The following is a 20,891-nucleotide window of genomic DNA, read 5'->3' as shown; positions in this document are numbered from 1 at the left end:
AAATATTTTCTCTGCAGGACTGCTACTCAGGAGGCTTTGTGTCTCAAGCTCCAAGAAAGTGGAGTCTGAGGCTGGACTGTAGTTTCCAAAGATGGACCTATGGAGAGGAACAGAAGTTTAAGGAGACAATAGGGACTTGGCTCCTCAATTATTCATCTAGACAATATTTATTGAACACTTAAGTGTCAGCATATTTCTAGGAGGAGATACACAACACACATGTAAACAAATAAGGAAGGATGTATAGGATAATGAGGGTTAAAAAAACCCTAACTCATAGGGTTGGTGGAGTGGCTTAAGTGGCAGAGTGCCTGCCTAGCAAGTGTGAGGCCCTGAGTATCATAAAGAAAAGAAAAGAAAAAAAAAAAAAAGCATTCTGAAATTCTGAATATTTGTATAGCCTTTAAATTTACAAATTACTTCTTGGCATCCATTCTTTTCTTTGGTCCTAGTGTCTATAGAAGAGAACTCTATAATCACCCAAACTTGCTGTGAGATCTTGGGCAAGTCAGTGACCCTCTCAGCCTCAATCCCTTCCACCATAAAATGCGGCTAACAAATGCGAGCAGCTTTTTATGCCTCCACGTTCATCCCTGCAACGCTCTGTTCAAATGTTTCCACTATGTGGCCTCCAAATGGGTTACTGTCTCCATTTTACAGATGAGGAACTGAGGCTCAAAGACGTTAAAGCCATTTACCCACTTTACCTTCAATAGCTGGAAGCCGAGTCTTTGGCTCGAGATCCAGACAGATGGCGTCCCACAAGGTCCAAACCCCAGGAACATAAAGGGAATGCGACCTTTGACCTCTCACCTTTATCCCGGGTGTGGGATGACTGACGTTCACGTTCGGAGTCTGACAGACCGGTGAAGTTAACCTCCCACCCTCTGGGAGCTGTGTAATGGCTGACCGCGGTGATCTGATGTTTTACAGTTCCACTCCCCCTGAAATCACCTACAGCCTGGTGGGGTTGCCATGTCTCCCTATTTGACCCTGCCTCCGCCTCTGACTGACCTTTAAGTTCACGAACCACGGCTTCAGTTTCACAGCGACTCAGGCCAATGGCCTGAGGAGTGTGCGGCCGGGCTTTGGTGTCACGGACCAATCATTGGTCGCCGATTCCGGGGCGGGTGCTGCTGCCAGGGTTACGAGGGGCTCGGCTGGCGGCAACCAATTAAAGCCCGAGGGAGGGGCGTTTCGTCTGCAGTTAAGCCTGGAACTCTGGATTCAGGCTCCAACACTGGAAAGACGCATTGCTATGGAAACTCCCTTAAAGGCCTTAAAGGAAAATATAATAGCGGTGTTTTACGGAAATCTTTTCTTTTTTTGTGGGGGGATGTCAAACTCCAACGTCTCAGAGGGTTGGGAAAGCGTGCAAATCTATAGTTGTAGTGTGTACTCTTATGGGGAAATTGAGGCCCAGGTCTCAAATTCAGCCTCTTCCGCAGCCAACCCTCGCAGCTAAGGAAATCAAGAGAGGGAGGGAAGGTGAGAGGGAGAGAGGGAGGGAGGGAGAGGGAGAGAGAGAACGTGAACTGGCTGCCACCTTTCTTCCACAGTTCCCCTGAAGATGGCAGTCTTCGAAAGCTCCAGGCTTTGGAGATTAAGATACCCAACTAGGGCTAGGACCTGGGGGCGTGGCCCAAGTAGTAGAGCTCAGGCTAGCAAGCCTGAGTCCCTGAGTTCAAACTTCATATTGCCCCCTCCCCAAAAGATTACCAACACTACCAAAAGTCGGTGGTGGTAAACAAGAAAAATCAAGTCAGTCTTGATGCTTATTACTATAATGAAAATGTTTATGTAGACCCTTGGGAAATTCAGGATTACCACAGGTCAACATGATTTTTACAAATGAAGAACCTGGAGTTAACAAATTCAGACTTTCAGCTGGTTGGGGTGGCTGATGCCTATAACCCCAGCTATAGAGGCTGAGGCAGGAGGATGGAGAATTCCTAGCCTTGGGCAAACCAGTGAGACCTGTCTCAAGAAATAAATAAGGTTGGGCATGGTGACTCATATCTATAATCCCAGCTACTCAGGAGGCAGAGGCAGGAGGATCAAGAGTTTAAAGCCAGCACCGGCAAAGTTAGCAAGACCCTATCTTGAAAAATAAAAACAAAAGGTCTGTGGATATGGCTGAAGTGGTAGGCCTTGGGTTCAATCTCCATTACCACAATAAATATAAAGGAAGGAAGAAAGAAATTAAGAACTTGTCCATAGTTTCTCTAGCAACCTGCTGGCAGGAGAATTTAGGATTTGAGTTTCTGTGCTCGAAGTGGATTTGGTGTCCTCCTTCTAGAATGAATATAAGGCCACCTGAAATTCAACATTGAAGTCTTGGTTGATAGGAAGAGGGCAAAGTAAGCGGTGCATTGTAACTCCACATTTGAGGCATCAGGTTCTATTTGGCTTCACACTCCATTAGACAATAGTCAATTTCCTTTAAAATTAATAAATACTTAAGGGCTGGGGATGTAGCTCAGTGGTAGAGAGCTTGTCTAGCAAGCACAAGGCTCTGGGTTCAATCCCCAGCAATGCAAAAGATAAAAACCCACTAGAGGGGACCCCCTTCCTGACAGTAAAGCCAGGAGTCCTGCTATGCAATTCCCCTTCCTTTCCTGATCAAATGAAACACATTTCCCCTGCTTATTTTCTTTCTTTTAAAAAAAACCTTTATTTAATATAAATAAAAATAGGTACAAATAACAAATTCTTCATAAAGAGCAGCAACAGTCAAGGATCACCCTCCTTCCCTTTGTCCCTGAAAATGGCCCTTTTACCAGGCCCATTTTGTCTCATCCTGATCAGGGGTTCATCTCTGTAGGGTGAATAAAATCTGATCCCAGAAGTCAGAGAAAAAAAAGTGAGGTGACCTTTTGCATGAGATAACTTTGGCCTTGAACAATGGATGAGATGCCCATGGAATGCCAAACGTAGAACCAAAAAGGGGCAGGTTCAAAGGACTGTCACGCAGTGTGGTTCCTCTCTTCCCTATTTTAACAATCTTCCTAGCCCTACCCAGGAAGACATCGTTTAACGTACTGACCTAGCATGACCTGCCCACTTTCAACTCCTGAACTTCCAAAGAGAGGGGGCTAGTGTCCAATGCACAAGTGCAAGTGCTTCAATCATGAATCATGGCTTCAGCAAGAGGGTGTTCCTCCCCTTCCTCCTGCTTTCCCCAGAGGAAAGGGAGGCTGCCCACATCCTTGAAGTCTTCTGATTGCTGGCTGGACGCAGATGGACGACATGGGTCCGCCCAGATGTCCACAATCTTGCGCAGGGTAGAAAAGCGCTCCTCCAGCTCGGGCCCCTCAGTCTGCATTAGCAGGTTTGCTAGCTCCCTGCTTAGGTCCTGAATCATGTGGTTCTGACCTTGTTTTTCAGGCTGGTCTGTATTTGGGATCACACTACGGTCCTGGAGTTCCCCATTAGGCCCAAGAAGGTGCTGATACTTCTTCTGCCACCGCCGGCACACCATAGCCTCACCTACTGGCTGCTGACTGGTATGCAGCAGGGCCAAAATGTGCCGGCATGGCAGGTGGTACCATTGTTGAAAAGAGCAGCTGCAGCTAGAGCCATCTTTGCTCACCTGGTGAGAATCTTCTAGCAGCTGAACGGCCACTGCAGAACCTGCCAGGTCCACCAGGTGGGTGGAATTCTGTACCACCTCCCACTCATTGTGACACAGCTTGTAGGCTAGCTCAGAGCCACTTTGGTGCAAGGTGTCTAGCATGCCTCCCTGAGAGGGCTGTCCCTGGGGCTGCTGCTGCAATGGAACCTGCTGTGAGTCTGGCTTTACCTTTTCCGCAGGGAGGCTGGCAAGGCTCCCGCCACAGATTCCGAAAGGTTTCTTGGCCCTTGCTGGCATGCTTGGAGGCCGGGTCCTCTTTAACTTGGGAGGAGCTGTGGGTAAGTTCTTCAAGCCTTTGGTATTAAAGAAGTCTATGTAATCCACAAAGCAAAGGATGCAGTCTAGTAAGGACTGCTGTTCCCGAAAGAGGCTTGACACTTTGCTGGTGACAATGTCCAGGCTGTCCATGTAGGTGTTACATGCATGCAAGCCCTTCCTGACGTGCATGTACCACAGCAGTCCACAGGAGAACCAGTGGGCCTGCAGGAAGCTGAAGAGATCCTCATCCAACAGAGCTTGGGACATCTGACAGAGAGTTTTCAGACTTGCATCAGAAGTGACAAACACAGCCTCCCGAAGAGCTTCCTTCATGAGCCTTTTAAAAGATGCATTTGCTGAACTCCGATGTAACTTCTTCTCCAGGAGCCGGGTTGTGTGGTAGATGGAAAGGAGGATACGGGCAGCAGGGAAGATCTCCTGCAGAGTGTCTCGGTGAGGGAAGGAAGGGTCCACAAAGACCACCTTGACCTTGGACCAATCAGAATTAAACTCTGTAAAGATGCTCAGCATCTTGGCCACAGAGGTGGCTGTCTCTGCCTTGAGCACAGAGAAGTGTACCACCCGACCCTCTCGTTCCTTGTTCTCCACCAAAAAGGCGTAGAGGATGTGACCCTGGGTGTTCTCTACCCGATGCAGCAGGAGGTTCTCTGGGAATCGGATGAAGAGGTCTCTCATCTTGCTGCTCTGGAAGCTGAGCCGGTCCAGGTCGTGGCTGGTGCCCACACTGAAGGAGGCCATGGAACCCTCGTCTACCTTGAGAAAGTTCTTCATCACTTGTGCGATCTTGGCCAGGTCAGAAGGAGTGATGCTCTCCTGCTCTGGTTTTGAGGGTACTTGTCCCTTATCTAGGCAAAATGATAGTTCTATTGGGAACTTCTCATCTGTGTCAAGGTCTTTCTTGATTGTGGACTGCACTGGCTGGAATTTATGCAGGCACATTGTCTTTTGAGTTTTGCCAGCAGGGTCTCCTCTAGGACCAGCAGTCTTGGAATCAACATGTATGTGCTGGGTATTTAGTTCACTGATGAATAGTCTATCTAGTCTCTCGTCGTACCTTAGAAGCAAGTATGCTGGGCACGTGTCTGCCTCCCGTGTTCTCTTCCTGTTTGACTGGGTCCGAATACAGACAAATTTCACCTGCACATATCTAGGGAAGGTAGAGGTGACAATGAGAAAGGTGCTGACTGCCCCCTCTCTCTCATAAGATAAGGTCCTATAGGGATTTATATTGACCTGTATGTTTCCTGGAGACCACAGTGTAGTGTAAAATGTAAGGAAGATTTATTCTCCCAAAAGCATTCAGTTCTTTCTTCAAGACCACCCTCAATGTCCTGTACAGCAGTAGAGGCCTGAGCAGCTGTCTGAAATGTCCCCTTTACCAGGCATTGCAGTACACTACTATAATCCCAGCACTTTTGGGAGACTGAGGTAGGAGGATTGCAAGTTCAAGACCAGCCTGGGCTACATAGCGAGACCTTTCTCTACCTCTAGAAAAAGTCCCCTTCATTCCTGTCTTTTGGGAGCTATTGCCTTCTCCTTTCCCTCTTGACAGCAAGGATAAAGCAAGATTTTAAAGCTACTACACCAGATCAGGGTTATTAACTAAGCTCTTCAGAGTCCTCTGGGGATAAGGAATGTCTGGGCCTCCTTTCAGGGAAGGAAGATCTCTGTTCATCTTCCAGTTAAGAACGATGTCCACCAGGGCCCTACGCATGTTAAGCCCACTCTACTGAGCACACTCCCCACCTTCTAAAACAGTTTGACAACCACTGGCTTAGAGAATCTTTAGGGTTCCTTCTAGCTTTGGCATTATAGGTTAAAAATGATTATTCAAAGGAAAGTAATAATTAAGTTGAATATCTGTTCTTTTTCTTTTCCTGCTCCCATTCAACCCATGCTTCAAGGCCCAATCAGGTCCCATCTTCTCTGCAAAGCCTTTGTGTATGCTCCTAAGTCACAGTAATTGCTCCCATCTCTGATTTCATAGCATATGCCTAAAAAGTTTAACAGATTCTCTGGGTGGTGGTAAAACTAGTGGTGAAACAGGGGTGAGCCTGGAGGATGATGGCCTGGATTTGAATCCTTCTACCATTTAGAAATTGTTTAGACTTGGGCAAGTCACTTCACCACTTTGCTAACTGTAAGATGAGATGATCTCAGGGCCTGCCATGAAGATTAAATGAGCCATGGGCAAAATATCTAGCCCAGAGTCTTTTTCAGTCTTTTATTTATGCTAAACAAAAGCTTGTGTTATTATTATTATTATTATTATTATTATTATTATGCTGGGTGTTTATGTAGTGCCTTTCCAATGTGATGGGGATGTCTTTGAGTATGAGGACTAAGCTTTTCCTCAGTGTACTCCAAACACCTGATGCAATGCTGTTCCTTTAGCAGATGCTTATCAATGATGTGCTGAGTAAATGAATCATGGACCACTAGTGGGTGTGATGGTTCACACCCCTACCTCCTCAGGGAGTGGTACAGCTCAAAAACCAGGTCAGGGGAAAAAAATGTCAGCCCCTGTCATGACATGGCAAAGCCTGGGAACCCCATCTAAACTTTTCCAAATATTCTAATCTGGCTGGTCCTGTTTTTCCAACCTGTGGAGCAAGTTTAGGAAAACAGGATTTGTTAGTCCAATAACAGGCTAGGATGTCTGCACCTGTTGTGCATACAGGGCAGGGGTGGCGTCATCTCTCCTTCTGGGTAAAGAAGAATGTAGCAGTGCAGCACATGGCAAACAAGAGGTGACCACTGTGTGGCCTCTGCCTATATCTCCAGCCTTATTTTCTATTCTTCTCCACCTAATATTTTGTGTCTTAGAAAGAAAAACTGCCCATCACTTTCCGTGTTCCCTCTGAGATGTCTTACTTCTGGGCCTTTGTTCATGTTCATACCTTTGTCCCACAGGTCCTTTCCACCTTTCTTCATTACAAAGATTACTTATCCTTCAGGACTGCGTACAAACATCTTTTCTAGGAAGCCTTCTTCAAACACTTAGATTGGGCCCCTTCCCTTCCACTAGTTCAACATCTTTTCCTAACTCTTGCTTATCCAGTTATATTGACTTTATACACATTTAGTGAATGGTTATAGAGCTACTGCCAAAAAAGACTAGCAGCTGAAGCTCATTCCACCATTCCTGGCTCCATTATTGTCTGCGCTTTCCAGGGTGGGATCCTGGGCATCCTTTGAAATTCCTCCTTCTTCCTATACCCAATATGTATTATTCTTTTGTCTTTTTTGCAGTGCTGGGGATCAAACCCTGAGCCTTGCACATGCTGGGTAAGCACTCTCCCTCTGAGCTACAGCCGGCTCCTGAGGATTTATTATCTGCATGCTAGATTAAGCCCCGAATACACTTGTTTCATACTAGTGAGTTCTATTAGGAGTCACATTTTGCAGAGGAGAAAGCAGGCCTAAGGAGATTCTCAAGGATGAGAATCTAGAATTCTATCCTCTAGTTAAAATCTGAGAATCTGGAATGGGAACTGGTGGCTTGTACAGTCCAACTAGTGAGCCATTATTCTGCCTGTTTTCCTTCAAAATATTTGTCCCTTTTTGGAGTTCCCTTTTTAATCCTCTTTATCTCTACCTTTGCCACACTGATTAGGTTCAATAACTTTCGTAAAGATTTCTAAACATCTTTCCTTGCTGACATCATAAATTCAAACCTATTGGCAACTTGGTTAAAGTTACTTTTCTCTGCTTCCTTTAATTCTTTTAAAAAAGGTTTTTTTTTTTTTGATAGTACTGGGATTTGAACTTGGGGGGGGCTTCATACTTGCTAGGCAGGCGCTCTACCATTTGAGTCGCACCTCTAGCCCCCTTTAATTTTTTTAAATTGAGATATAACTTGCAGTGAAGCATACAAATTTTTTGTATTATGCCTGTAATCCTAGTTACTTGAGAGGCAGAGAATCGGAGGTTCGCAGTTTGAGGGCAGCCAGGGCAAAAAGTTTATTAAGACTCCATCTCAATCAGAAAAAGCTGGGCATGGTGGTGCACAGCTTTCATTCCAGCTATTTGGGAAGCATAAATAGGAGGATCACAGTTCAGGCTGGCCAGGCATAAATATGAGAGCCTACTCTAAAGATAACTAAAGCAGGGCTGGTGGAATGGCTCAAGTGGTAGAGTGCATGTCTAGCAAGCATGAGGTCCTGAGTTCAAACCCCAGTACTATTAAAAAAAAAAAAACCTAAAGCAAAAAGGGCTGGGGGCATGGTTTAAATGGTAGAGCACTTTCCTGGCAAGCACAAGGCTCTGAGTTCAAACTCTAGTACTAGCTGGTGGAATGGCTCAAGTGGTAGAGCATGTGCCTAGCAAGCATGAGGCCTCAAGTTCAAACCCCAGTACCACCAAAAAAAAAAAAAAATTTACACACTCATATATAAACCCCAGTACTGCCAAAAACAATAGAACAAAAACAAAAAAAAAAAACTCCCCAGCCTGTTGGGGTGGTACATGGTGCTAATCACTGAACTGAAGAGGCTAAGGCGGACGATCTGGAGTTCGAGGCCAGCTCGAGGCCAGCCTGGGCTGCATAGTAAGACTGTCTCAAATAAACAAACATACAAAAACAAAACAAACAAACAAAGCTGGTATCAGTGGTTCACGGTATAATCCTAGGTACTTGGGAGGCTGAGATTGGGAGGATCAAGGTTTGAGGCCAGCCAGGGCAAATAGTTCAAGAGACTCCATCTCCAAAAACACTAAAATTAAATGTACTGAAGGTGTGGTTTGGGTGGTAGAGTGCTTTCTTTGTGAGTACAAAGCCCTGAGTTCAAAACCCCAATCTCACACACACACACACACACACACACACAAAACAAAAAAACCCACCACCTTCTTTGAGTACTATGGTTATGTTTATTTATACTTAGTTCCCTTGTAAAGGTTCTCTCCGAGACAGGGACAAGGTTTTAAACTTTTCTGAACTTCCCTTAGTGCTTTTATCTAAGCACACACAACCAAGATCTGGAGGCAGGGAGCTAGTCTGGCTTCCTTCCAATCTACACTGAAGGTGTTTGTATTCTCCTACTGAACTGAAACTCCAGAGGGCAGGGAGCCAATGGTGCTGAGTCAATGTTAAATGAGTGACTGTGGGCACAGTCAGTTCTCCCCATAACACGAGCACCAGTAGTGTACTAGGAAGTTCACTGGGATGGAGTTTTGTCAAGATGTGGTCCCTAGCCCTAACAGGGGTAGTTACTCTTACCAGCTGTAACTTTGGACAAACTCTTCATTTAATTTCCAACAATTGGGCTGGCAGAGTGGCTCAAGTGGTAGAGCTCCTGCCTAGCAAACATGAGGTCCTGAGTTTAAACCCCAGTACTGCCAAATATTTCAAGAATTACTGAGTTTTCTGTACCAAACACTGTACTAGTTGTTCAAAAGCTCAAGACAACTTAGATCATCTACTTTCAAAGTCAAGTGGCCAGTAAAGTTAAAAACAAGTGAAGGGAGTCAAATGTTTTGGGGCACACTTAAAGTCCCAGCATTTGAGAGGCTAACGCAGTGAGATCTCAAGCTGGAGGCCAGCCTGGGCTACATGTTGAGACCCTACCTCAAAAGAAAAATATTTGCTTGGCACTGGCCGGCACTGGCGTGTCACACCTATAAATCCTAGTTACTTGGAAGGCAGAGATCAGGAGGATTGCGATTCAAGGCTAGCCCAGGCAAACAGTTTGCTGACATCCTATCTTGGAAATACACAACACAAAAAAGGGCTGGTGGAGTGGCTCAAGTGATAGAGCACGGCCTAGCAAGTGTGAGGCCCTGAGTTCAAATCCAGTAATACCAAAAAATTCTCTTCACTTCTTAGTTATGTGACCTTGGCTAAGTCACTTCAGGAGTAAGCCTCCAATTCCTTATCTATAAACATGGAAATAACAATAATAATAGACACCTGGTGTATAAATACAGGTGACCCTCCATATCACAGGGTATCGAATCCTTGGATATATCAACTACAGATTAATAATATTGGAACAAGCTGTGTTTGTATTGAATCTACACAAACATTTTTCTTGTCATTATTCCTTAAACAACGTAGTATAATAACTATTTATATTGTATTGGGCGTCAGCAGTAATCTAGAAATTATTCAGGTTTTCGGGAGGATCCGTGTAAACACTATACTATTTTATTTAATGGACTTGAGCATCCAGTGATTTTGACAGCTGAGGAGTCTTGGAGCCAATCCCCTCAGATGCTGAGGGACAACCATTATGAGAACCTGATCCAAGAATAATCAGTACTATTTCAATTGAATTCAGGAAAAAGGCTGTGACAGGAACTGTTGGGTGCCAATCCAACATCCTTTTTATTTTCTACCTTCCTAACAAAAAGCCAGTTTTGCCAGGCACCAGTGGCTCACGCCCATAATCCTAGCTATTCAGGAGGCAGAGATCAGGAGGATCGAGGTTGAAAGACAGCCCTGGCAAATAGTTCACAAGATCCTACCTCGAAAAAACCCATCACAGAAAAGGGCTGGTGGAGTGGCTCAAGGGATGTAGGCCCTGAGTTCAAACCCCAGTACTGAAAAAAAAAAAAGCAGGTTTTATTTAGGTTGTCATCCCTTCCCATGTAGCTATGTGCTTCAAGGGTAGTCTAAGTCAACTGAGGTAATCTCATTAGGAATGAGCAGGGAGACCAGCCCAATTCTGGACGAAGATACATGACAGGAAACCTGTGGGAAACCAAGGAAGACACTTTATTCTGGGTGAATTTTGCATTTATGCCAGGTGGGGAGCCATCCTGAGGGTAAAATGAGAACTGAGGATGGCACTGTGGAAAGATGAAAGTACCTGGGCCAGTGGAGGCTTCTAAGGATTGGCAACACAACACACAATGCCATTGTGAGTCAAGGTTTTCCCCAGAAACATTTCATCATAATTAGTAAAAAAAAAAAAAAAAAAAAAAAAATATATATATATATATATATATATATATATGTATATGTATATGTGAAACTTTACCTTAAAAACAGAGACCAAGGGCTGGAAGATGTAGCTCAGTGATAGAGTGCTGTTCTAGCACACTCCAGGCTCTGCACCCCATATCCAACCCCCCAAAAAATTGATACTAAAGTTATGTAGTATTATATGTAACAAAAGATTATTATGGTAGTTTATATGCCAATTATTTTTGTTTGTTTGTTTGTTTTAAAGACAGGATCTCAGTGCAACCCAGCTGGCCTCCAACTTGAGATCCTCCTGCCTCAGCCTTCCAGGCATGCACCACCACAGTCTGTTGTTATGCCAACTTTTAGAATAATCAAAGAACTTAAAGCATTAATTATTTTTCTGCACCTGGTATAATTTCCTCAAACACTATAGTACTTCTTTTTGACGAGTATTCCTGGGATTTAAGAAGTTTCCCAAGGGTTTAATTTGATTCTTTGCTGTAACTCCTCCGCTTTCCAAGCTTCTAGTATCTCACTTTTCTTGATTTCTCTTCCTTCTTACTGGTAAAGGCTGAAAGTCCTCTATCATTACTTTCAGGGATTTCACCCAGTCCTGCAACTTGGGAGATGTGCAACTTCAGTTTGTATGGTTTCATTTGCATCATATTAACCTCGTGCTTACGTCTATTCATCAGTCAGATACTGTCAAAAATACCAATAGGACTAGCAGGGCTAAGTAGCAATTAATTTTATAAGTAACTAATTTATTGGCAAGTTTTTTTCTGGTACTGGGGTTTGAACTCAGGGCCTTGTGCTTGCTAGACAGGTGCTCTACTACTTGAACCATTTCACCAGCCCCTTGGAAGACTTCTGTGTCATGACTTTCACTTTCTCGCACAGCCTTGTGACTATGGATACATGGATGATGAAAACTCTGGTAACAGGGTCTAGTTCAAAGTGTGTGGCAAAGGTTAAATAATACCTGTGAAATTCCTAGCAGAGTACCTGCAATGTGGTCCCAGAAAAGTGTTTTAAAGAGCTGTTAAATGAACAGTGATGGAAAGAGGCCTCAATCCCCAAAAAGTTGTAACGAAAAGATAAATACACCAGCCAAAAAATGCAAGAGAGGAAATGGGGAATAAAATCATAGACTCTCCTAGTTCATAGGGATGTTAAAAAATGGAAAATAAAAACTGTTTAGACATAGCTGCAATATTGTGGAATATTTTTTGGTCGGTATCCTGTTTCCTGGAATATAACTGCTAAAATATTTGGACTTTCCAAAGTGGAAAGTGTCTTTATGTATGCTAATGAGTTGACTGAAGGTTGGCAGCTAGACAGGGGCTGGTCACTGGACAAAGTCCCACCCCTTAGACTCCAGAGAGGGGAGGAAGATGATTACTAATGGCTTACGATCTAGTCAATCATGCCTATGCAAGTAAGTCTTCATAAAACTCCCAAGAGCAGGGCTCAGCTTCCTGAGAGTAAATACTCGGAGGTACTTGGAGGGTGGAGCACCCAGTGAGGCCACAGAAGCTCTGCACGCTTCCTCTCAAACTTTGTATCCTTTGCGATATTCTTTCTTTCACTTTTTTTTTTTTTTTTGAGACAGGGTCTCACCATACAGCCCAGGCTGAACTTCATTTTGAGCTCTTGCCTCAGAGTACTGGGGTTAGTCATGAGACACCAGGCCTAGCTCCTTTGTCATATTCTTTAAAATAAACTGTGTGTGCATGCCTATAATCCCAGTACTCAGGAGTCAGAAGAAAGAGGATTTTTTTTGGGCGGAGGGGGGGGATCTTGGGGGTTGAACTCAGTGCCTCAGGCTTGCTAAGTAGGCACACTACCACTTAAACCACTCCACCAGTCCCAGAAGGAGGACGTTGAGTTCAAGGCCAGCCTGTGCTACATAGAGGGACCCTGTCTCAAAATATTAAGAATAAGAAAAATGGTAAACATTAAGTGTTTCCCTGAGTTCTGTCAGTCATTCTAGTTAATTAAACCTAAAGTATGGATGTTGGGAACCCCAAATTATAGCCAATTAGTCTGAAGTTCTGGGCCTAGACTTGGACTGGCGTCTGAAGGTGAAGGAGGGCAGTCTTGTGGGATCTCAGCTTGTGTGATCTGATGCTACCTCTAGGTAGCTAGTGTCACAACTGAATTGAATTAGGGGAACCCCCTTGGTGTCATTGAAGCATTGCTTACTTGGTGGGCAGGGAACCCTGCCCCCCCAGCACACATACACACACCTGATGTCAGAAGCACACACCCAGAGAAAGAGTATATAGTAGGGCTGGTAGAGTGACTCAAGTTGGAGAGCCCTTCGTGGCATGCGTGAGGCCCTAAGTTCAAACCCCAGAATCTCAAAAAAAAAAAAAAAAAAAAAGCGTATGGTATAGTAGAGTAGGAGAGACTCAGTTTGTTTCATTCCCAAGTTATCACAATACCCCAAGGTCACCCATAGCCACAAAGCCAAAACTTAAGGGGCCCCAGCTTCCTTGAAATGCTAGCTCTAATCATAGAACATAAATAATAAGCTGTGCATCTTTGCATGATTCAGTGCAAATGAAAGGAATGGACTACAGACAAAACAGCTTTCCACACTGTAAAAAGAATGCTAGAGTAAAACAATCAAAGCCCCTTCGTGCTTTATAAACTGTGCTGTGTAACAGGTGCTTAAAAGCTGTTCTTGCTGAGGAGCACTGCCTCCTTACTTGGGCCAGTGAATTCACTAAAGGCAGGAAAACAGATGATTGCAATAACTCTTTTCCATAGAAATGGGAGGCATAAATCGACAGTGGGAAATGTAACGGGGACTATAAAAGGGAAAAACTTGGTGCAGCCAGCTTGTGTGCTGGCTGGTTTACTCTGCTTGTTAATCAAACTGACATGTTTCTCCCTTTGTCTATATGCTGAAGAGCTCAAGGTTAACACCCTTTACTCTTCAATTAAGTCAGACAGTCTTCTACCCCTTATCTCTCTATATCCACCAGGGAAGTAAACCTGTCAGCTAAGACATACGGCTTTGGAGATGTGATACAGGACACCTGGAGAACCAAGGGCAGCACCTATTCTGGGACATGCATTTTGTCACGTACTCAAATTGAGCCCCTGAACTCCCCTTTACTTTTTTTTTGTTTTGGTTTTTGGCAGTCCTGAATTTTGAACTCAGGGCTTTGCACTTTCTAGGCAGGCACTCTACCACTTGAGCCCCAAACTCCCCTTTAAATAGCAGACATGATTTCTGCTGGTGGAGTGGCTCAAGTGGTAGAGTGCCTGCCTAGCAGGCATGAAGCTCTGAGTTCAAACCCCAGTACCACCAAAAACAAACATCTCTCAGAAGAGGGAACCACAGAATTTTAAGGTCAGGGGACAGGTTTTCTGCTAACACTATGACTTCTGTGGGAGGGTTTCTTATCACAGTGGGTTTGTGCTCGTACTCTCTTTTTTTTTTTTTTTAAGTTCTGGAATTGCTCAAGGCCTTGAGTTCAACCCCCCAGCACTCCTCTGCAAACAAAAGAATAACCTTTTAAGAACTTTCTGTCAGTGATGTGTTGGCATGTTAAAAAAAAACAAAGAAAAAAAAAAGAACTTTCTAACTTGATCTGATTTTATTTTGATAGGGGCTTTTGGTCATTAAGTGCTACCTCCCGGAGTACATTTCTTTGACTCTTTAAAGTACCTTCCACTTTATATTATGTACTATAGTTATGGCTTCAGCAAATATTTACTGAGCACTGTTGCAGCTGCTAACTGTGTTTTCTTATTTAATCATCACCAACCCTCCTTTTTTTATTTTTTTTTATTTTTGCAGTGCTGGGGATCGAAACCAGGAGCTTATGCATGCTAGGCTAGTGCATTACCATTGAACTATATTCCCAGACCACTCCCTCATTTTATAAAGGATAAAAACTGTGTAATCCTAGCTCCTGCTACCCAGGAGGCAGAGATAATGAGGATGGAGGTTTGAAGCCAGCCCAGGCAAATAGTTCAAGAGACCCTATCAAAAAAAGCCAACACAAACCCAACTGGCAAAGTGGCTCAACTGGGAGACCACCCACCTAGCAAGCGTGAGGCCCTGAGTTCAAACTCCAGTATCACACACACACACATACACACACACACACACACACAAAAGAAAAAAAAGAAAAGCTGTGTCACAGAGGTTAAGAGTTTTGCACTAAGTCAAGGGCAAAGACTAGCTCTCTGACTCTAGAGCTCTCACCTTTAACCTCCATGCCAGCTTTTCCTGAACTTGAATAAATTGCAAACTACCTGTACATCTGCCATAGCCACTCATATAATATTCGAAGTATTATTTTTAAATGATTGTCTTTGTTTATTTTTATTCTTGGTGATACTGGGGGTTGAACTCAGGGCCTCACACTTGCTTGGCAGGTGCTCTACCACTTGAGCTACTTTGCTATCCCTTAAGTGATTGCTGTTTTTTTTTTTTAAGTGTAAAGTGGGAGAGTAGATTCCCCAGAATTGGGGGGGGGGGGTCCCAAGAGAGGGTGTCCCAAATGACTGCCTTTAAATTAGCTCATTCTGTTTATAAGGAACTTTTAACCAACATATTAACATTAAATACTTACTAGTAAAATCATCTCGCCTGACCACTTGGTTGTGGAAATACCTGCTAAATTATCTTCTAAAAGCATTTCTATCACCTGGTTGCCAGTGGCTCATGCCTGTAGTTCTAGCTACTTGGGAGACTGGGATTGGCAGGATCGAGGTTCAAGCCCAGGCAAACAGTTCACAAGACCCCCCCATCTCCAAAATAACCAGAGCAAAATGAACTGCAGGTGTGGCTCAAGCCATAGAGCACCTGCTTACAAGCATGAAGCTCTGAGTTCAAACCCCAGTCCTACTAAAAAGAAACAACAACAATAACAAAAACAAACAAAACAAAAAAACCATACATACCTAAAACATTCATGTATCACTCAAAAAGCCCAATAGTGGACTGGGGGGCGTGTCTCAAGTAGTAGAGTGCCTGTCTAGCAAACATGAGACCCTGAGTTCAAACCCTAGTAACACACATACACACACACAGCCCAATATATACAGGTTTTATGTTAGTAATCCCAGCACTAGAGAGGCAGAGGTAGGAGGATCCTAAGTTCAAGATCAGCCTGGGCTACACATTAATTAGACCCTGTCTCATCCCCCAACACCTCAAAACAGCCTAACATGCACAGGGAACTCACAGGCACCAGTGTGCACTATAGATCCAAGAATATCCTTTAGAACATTCCAACCAGCAGCCAACTTGTCTGTGAAAGGTCAGTGCTGCTCATGAATTCTGAGCTAGCTCAGTCCATATTATCTTCAGGGTCAGGGCCCACAATTTACTCATCTTTGTACCAGTGCAATGCTTAGCCAACGGTAAACAGCCTCTTAGTACAAATCTGTTGAAGAAATAAATGAGCAAGTGACATTAGAAAGCTACTAGAGCTCAGTGGTTAGGAACCACAGTTAAGAGCTCTGGCAATAAAAGTGACATTCGATTTAATACCCAAGCACTTTCTTACACTTTCTTCAAACCTTACCTTTTTCCCTGCTCTGACTTGCCTCCTCAAATCCTTTTGGCTTTCACTATACTAAACTCAGACTTCCCTGGCTGCCATCCAGATAGTTTTGGGGATGAGGATGCTTTTGCACAGGTTTGCTTATTGTTTTCCTCTCTGCCTCTTGACTCATTCAGTTCCTGCTCCTGTTCTCTTCTGACTATCTCTCTTTTCTTTCTCCATTTTTCTCAAACATGTACAACTCAGAATCAGTCTTCAAAGAACAGAGCAGACTGAGAGGTGAAGGCAGGACGATGGAGGGTTCAAGGCCAGCCTGAGCTTCACAGAGACCGTGCCTCAAAAATAACTAAATAAATAGTAGAGCAGAGAGGTGGAAACTATGTTAGCCAGTCTCTTAACATTTGACTTCTCCTGGCTCTCCCAATCTACAAAACAATAATGTTATTTAAAGATGATTTTCTGTGTAATAGGCCCTGTTGCAAGCATTTTACATACATTAACTCATTTTGAGAATAGCAAAACTTGCCTCTGATAAGGTAATTCAGAGGACCTACTCAGATAATGAAGATGAATGTGCTTTGTAAACTATGTTTTTCTGATCAAGATCAAAGCATCAACCAGCACCTCCACCCCTCCAACCCATCCCCACCAGCCAGATTAATTTTCCCCATCATTCCACCACTCAGCACCCTAGACTTTTCATTTGGTGCCCTTACTTCCTTCGATCTTAAGGCAACAATCATTTCTGTGATTACATTTAATGTTCATCTCTGTCCATGACTAGAGAGAAAATCTCCACAAGAGCAGGGACCCAAATTATCTTTTCCAGCAACTACCTCCAGACACCAGCATAGAGTAGGATTTTAAGAGACACTGCTAGCCAGGCACCAGTGGCTCACGCCTGTAATCCTAATTACTTAGGAGGCAGAGATCAGGAGGATTGCAGTTCAAAGTCAGCCTAGGCAGATAGTTCAGGAGACCCTATCTTGGAAAAACCCATCACAAAAAAGGGCTGGTGGAGTGGCTCAAGGCATAGGCCCTGAGTTCAAACCCCAGTACTGCAGAAGAAAAAGAAACAATTACTAAAATCAGTGAAATCAACAAGAAAAATCAGCTAAGTTGCTTGTACAATGGGACAAGTGTGAGGAATAAGCTCCAGGATATATTGACAAATAAGAAAAATCAGGTATAGAAGGATGTGTATAAGTAGTATCTTGACAGAAAAACAAGGGCTAGAGGTGTAACTTAGTAATAGTGCTCAGGAACAAGTCCCTGGGTTCAGTTCCCAAATTGACCCCACAAAAAGTGATGCATATGCATATAACAGATATATCTGTTCAGGCTCAGTGGCCCTCAGGAGCATGCTGCTAGATTATGCATGACATTTAGATTACACTGACATTTAGACCCTTTGGTACTGTTTGAAAAAAAATTTGTGAGTTTGTTTTTTTGGGCAGTTAATATAAACATTTAATTTTTAAAAAATATCAAGGGCTGGAGTGGCTCAAGTGGTAGAGGACCTGACTAGCAAGCATGAGGCTCTCAGTTCAAACCCCAGTACCGCAAAAAAAAGTTTCGAATTAGAGCCGGGTATGGAGGTACACACTTGTAATCCCTGGCTGAGTGAGGAGGATTGAAAGTTTTAGAACAGCCTGGGCCACAGAGCAAGACTCAGTCTCAAAAACAAATAAACAGAGTAAGAGAGGCCCTGAGTTCAAAGTCTACTGTTGCCCAAACAACCAACCAACCAAACAAGATGGTACATGCCTGTAATTCCAGCACTTAGGAGGCTGAAGCAGGAGGATAACCAGTTCTGGGCCAGCCTAGGCTACAGAGTGATACTGCCTGAAACAAAACCAAAACAAACAATAACAACAAGACATCCTTCCTTGTAGCTCAGATCTCCTTACTGCTCTCTCCCTCTCTCTTTCTCTCTCTCTCTCTTTTTTGGGGGGGCAGTACTGGGGTTTAAACTCAGGGCCTGGAGCAGGCCTCTTCTACTTGAGCCACTCACTCTACCAGCCCTGTTTTGTGTTGCTGAACCTCAATCTTCTTGATCTCTGCTTCCTGAGTTGCTAGGATTACAGGCGTGAGCCACGGGTGCCTGGCATCATTTCTTCAACAATTATGAGATCCCTGCTGTGGTCAAGCCCATGCTAGACATTGAGATGGTCTACCTGAGAGTGTTTAGGGACAATTGAATTTTCTGTACTCCTTGCATTGCTTAGGAAGGTGCTACCCTATAGGATAAAGCCCAAACACCTCACAATGGTGTTTTAGACAAAGACCCTTCAGACAGATTGCAGTCCCTTCATCTCCTGCTAACTATGGTAGACAACAGTTTCTCTAACATGTCACTATCTTGCACATACCTGAGTCTGCTCTCCAGGTCTTTTGCAGAGCTCCATCCAGCCAAACCTCTCCGTGCAACTACTGATCTCCCATGTTAGCTCTCTGCATTCATTCAGAGCCCAGAGAAACCACTAATTCCAGAGTGAAGCCTTACCCTCCTCAGCAGTTGTTGCTTCTTTCTTTGTACATCTCTTTCTAAAGCACTTATCACATAATTATGGTTCTGGATACCACAATACAGAGATATTCAAGCCCCTTGTATAAAATCATGTAGTATTTGCATAAAATCTCCCACATACTTTCATCTCTAGATTACTTATAATATCTAATACAATGTAAACAGTTTTATATTGCATTGTATAGGGAATAATGACAATGAATAAAAGTCTGTACTTGTACTGCAGACAATTTTTTTTTGGTGGTACTGGGGTTTGGATTCAGGGCCTCATGTTTGCCAGGCAGGCACTCTACCACTTCAGCCACTCCACCAACCCCATTTAAAAAAATTTTTTTACTTTGACCCTGTACTAGTTAGTTAGCTTACCTGAGTCCAAGTATATTCCAGCTTAAACTCTTTGGGGGATAGTTTGGACTCTTATTCATCTTTATGCCATTTTTACCAGTATAGCACTTGACTTCAGAGTAGTGGCAGAATATAGCCTGGTTTCCTAACTGGGGAGCTTTGACCAAAAATCTCAATCCAGGTCTCAAACATATATACTTCGACTGTCATTGTTGGCTCATGTGGTAATGTATTAAATTTGAATTGATTTACAATTTCTAAAAAGTGGGCCAATTCACTAAAGCCTGAATTTCTGACAACAAAATTCTGGCAACACTAGACCTTCATTTTCACACAGGGGTCATCAGCTAAATTGATGAGACAGGGCCAACTTTCATTTTGCCCAGTTCACCCTTCTAGTATTAGTCTTTGTTCCATTGTCCTTTTTCTTAAAGTACAATTAAAAGCTAAGCTTTCTTAAACTAGGCTGTTTCACTTGAGCCCTGAAGGCATTTGAGTTTTCAGCATGTTTGATTTAGTCCTAAACCTGTTTCATCATATGCCGATGAAAAAAAATTACATCTATAATTCTGAAAACAGCCCTGCAGGGTAAAGCACGAATTAAGTAGAGAACGCTGCCTGGAAAATGTTTGAAAACGATTATTAGTATCAGGAGTTCAAGAACCATTTACAAGCTGGGGATATGGCTCAGTAGTAGAGCGCAAAACAGGGTGGAGTGTGTGTATGTAGGGGGGTGTGGGTTTCATCCCCGGCACCACAAGAAGACAATAAAACCCCCAAAATCAATGAAGGAAGAAACTATCCAACCAGTGATCATGTTACTGCTCTGTAAAGAGGAGAGTGATGAAAATGATCGCCAAGGCGTTTTTATCCATTTGTGAAGGTCACGCTTTGTGCCTGGGGTACTGCAGGTGCTCATAAAGGGGCGGGGGAGGGGGACTGCAGTTACTAAAAATTCCAGAAAAGCTTGTGAATTTAAGGAAAGGGTGAAAGTGAAGTGCTTGGCTAAAAAGCCACACCTGTGGAGGCATACAGCAGGTGTTGTATGAGTGCCGGTTGCATGAATGGCCATGCAGACAAGAGCAGAGCCCCAGGCATTCCTCCTCCAGGCCGCCCTCCTCCCCACCCTCCTGCCCCGCCCTGCCCCGCCCTTACAGGATGTCCTCACGGATGGAGGTGCCGTGGTTGAGGTTGTGGAAGCGGACGGAGACGCAGTCCCTGAGAATGAAGGAGCACCTGTTCTCTTTTTTGTAGGCGCTGAAGCACTCTTTGAAGTCCTCGTAGGTCTTGAAGCAGCTGCCCAGCTCCATGGCCGCCCCCACGGCCCACGCCAGGGACTGGCCCCAGCTGGAGCCGAGATCACGCCAGGGACCAGGGATCACTCTGAGTATTTACAGGCTGGCATGGGCTTAGAACGTCTTAAGGAGCGGCCCCAACTGGGTGGCCTATTATGGAGCTCATGAAGAGCTGAAGGCGCACAGGGTTCTAAAAGGTTTGGGGGAGTCTTCGCTATATGACAGAAGGGAAATGACAGCCCTTGTTATCTAGGACAGAGCACCGCCCCCTTACTGAAATATCCAATCAAACACGGAATTCCTAGATCGGCACTCATTTTCTCCAATCGCCAGAAAAAGAGAGCCATGCCCACTCGGCAATTGACAT

At 44.0% G+C, this 20,891-nt stretch overlaps 1 protein-coding gene across 4 annotated transcripts; it reads right to left on the bottom strand.

The window, feature by feature from the left end:
• Window positions 1-5: 5 nt before the first annotated feature.
• Zswim3 (zinc finger SWIM-type containing 3) lies at window positions 6-20,859 on the bottom strand. Of its 4 annotated transcripts, none has more exons than XR_012448280.1 (3): window positions 20,385-20,859; window positions 708-5,060; window positions 6-97 (listed from the first exon to the last, which is right to left on the bottom strand). XR_012448280.1 is itself a non-coding variant. In XM_020168029.2 (2 exons), exons 1-2 carry the CDS (start codon window positions 20,537-20,539, stop codon window positions 3,125-3,127), a joined length of 2,091 nt encoding a protein of 696 aa, XP_020023618.1. In that variant the 5' UTR covers window positions 20,540-20,859; the 3' UTR covers window positions 6-3,124. The 4 variants fall into 4 exon arrangements, 1 of the variants encoding a protein (XP_020023618.1); XR_012448279.1 differs by having other exon boundaries at window positions 814-5,060; XR_012448281.1 differs by having other exon boundaries at window positions 1,015-5,060.
• Window positions 20,860-20,891: the final 32 nt, after the last annotated feature.

This window comes from Castor canadensis, chromosome 5 (genome assembly GCF_047511655.1).
Source record: "Castor canadensis chromosome 5, mCasCan1.hap1v2, whole genome shotgun sequence".
Classification (NCBI taxonomy): Eukaryota; Metazoa; Chordata; class Mammalia; order Rodentia; family Castoridae; genus Castor; species Castor canadensis.
Note: the sequence above shows the minus strand (reverse complement) of the source record. Positions and strands in the feature narration are given on the sequence as shown.

Excerpts from the sequence above, each read along its gene's own strand:
- Zswim3 (XM_020168029.2), bottom strand. The coding sequence starts at position 20,539 with ATGGAGCTGGGCAGCTGCTTCAAGACCTACGAGGACTTCAAAGAGTGC. Across the intron at positions 5,061-20,384 it reads TCCATCCGTGAGGACATCCT|ATATGTGCAGGTGAAATTTG; the intron begins GTAAGGGCGGGG and ends TACCTTCCCTAG.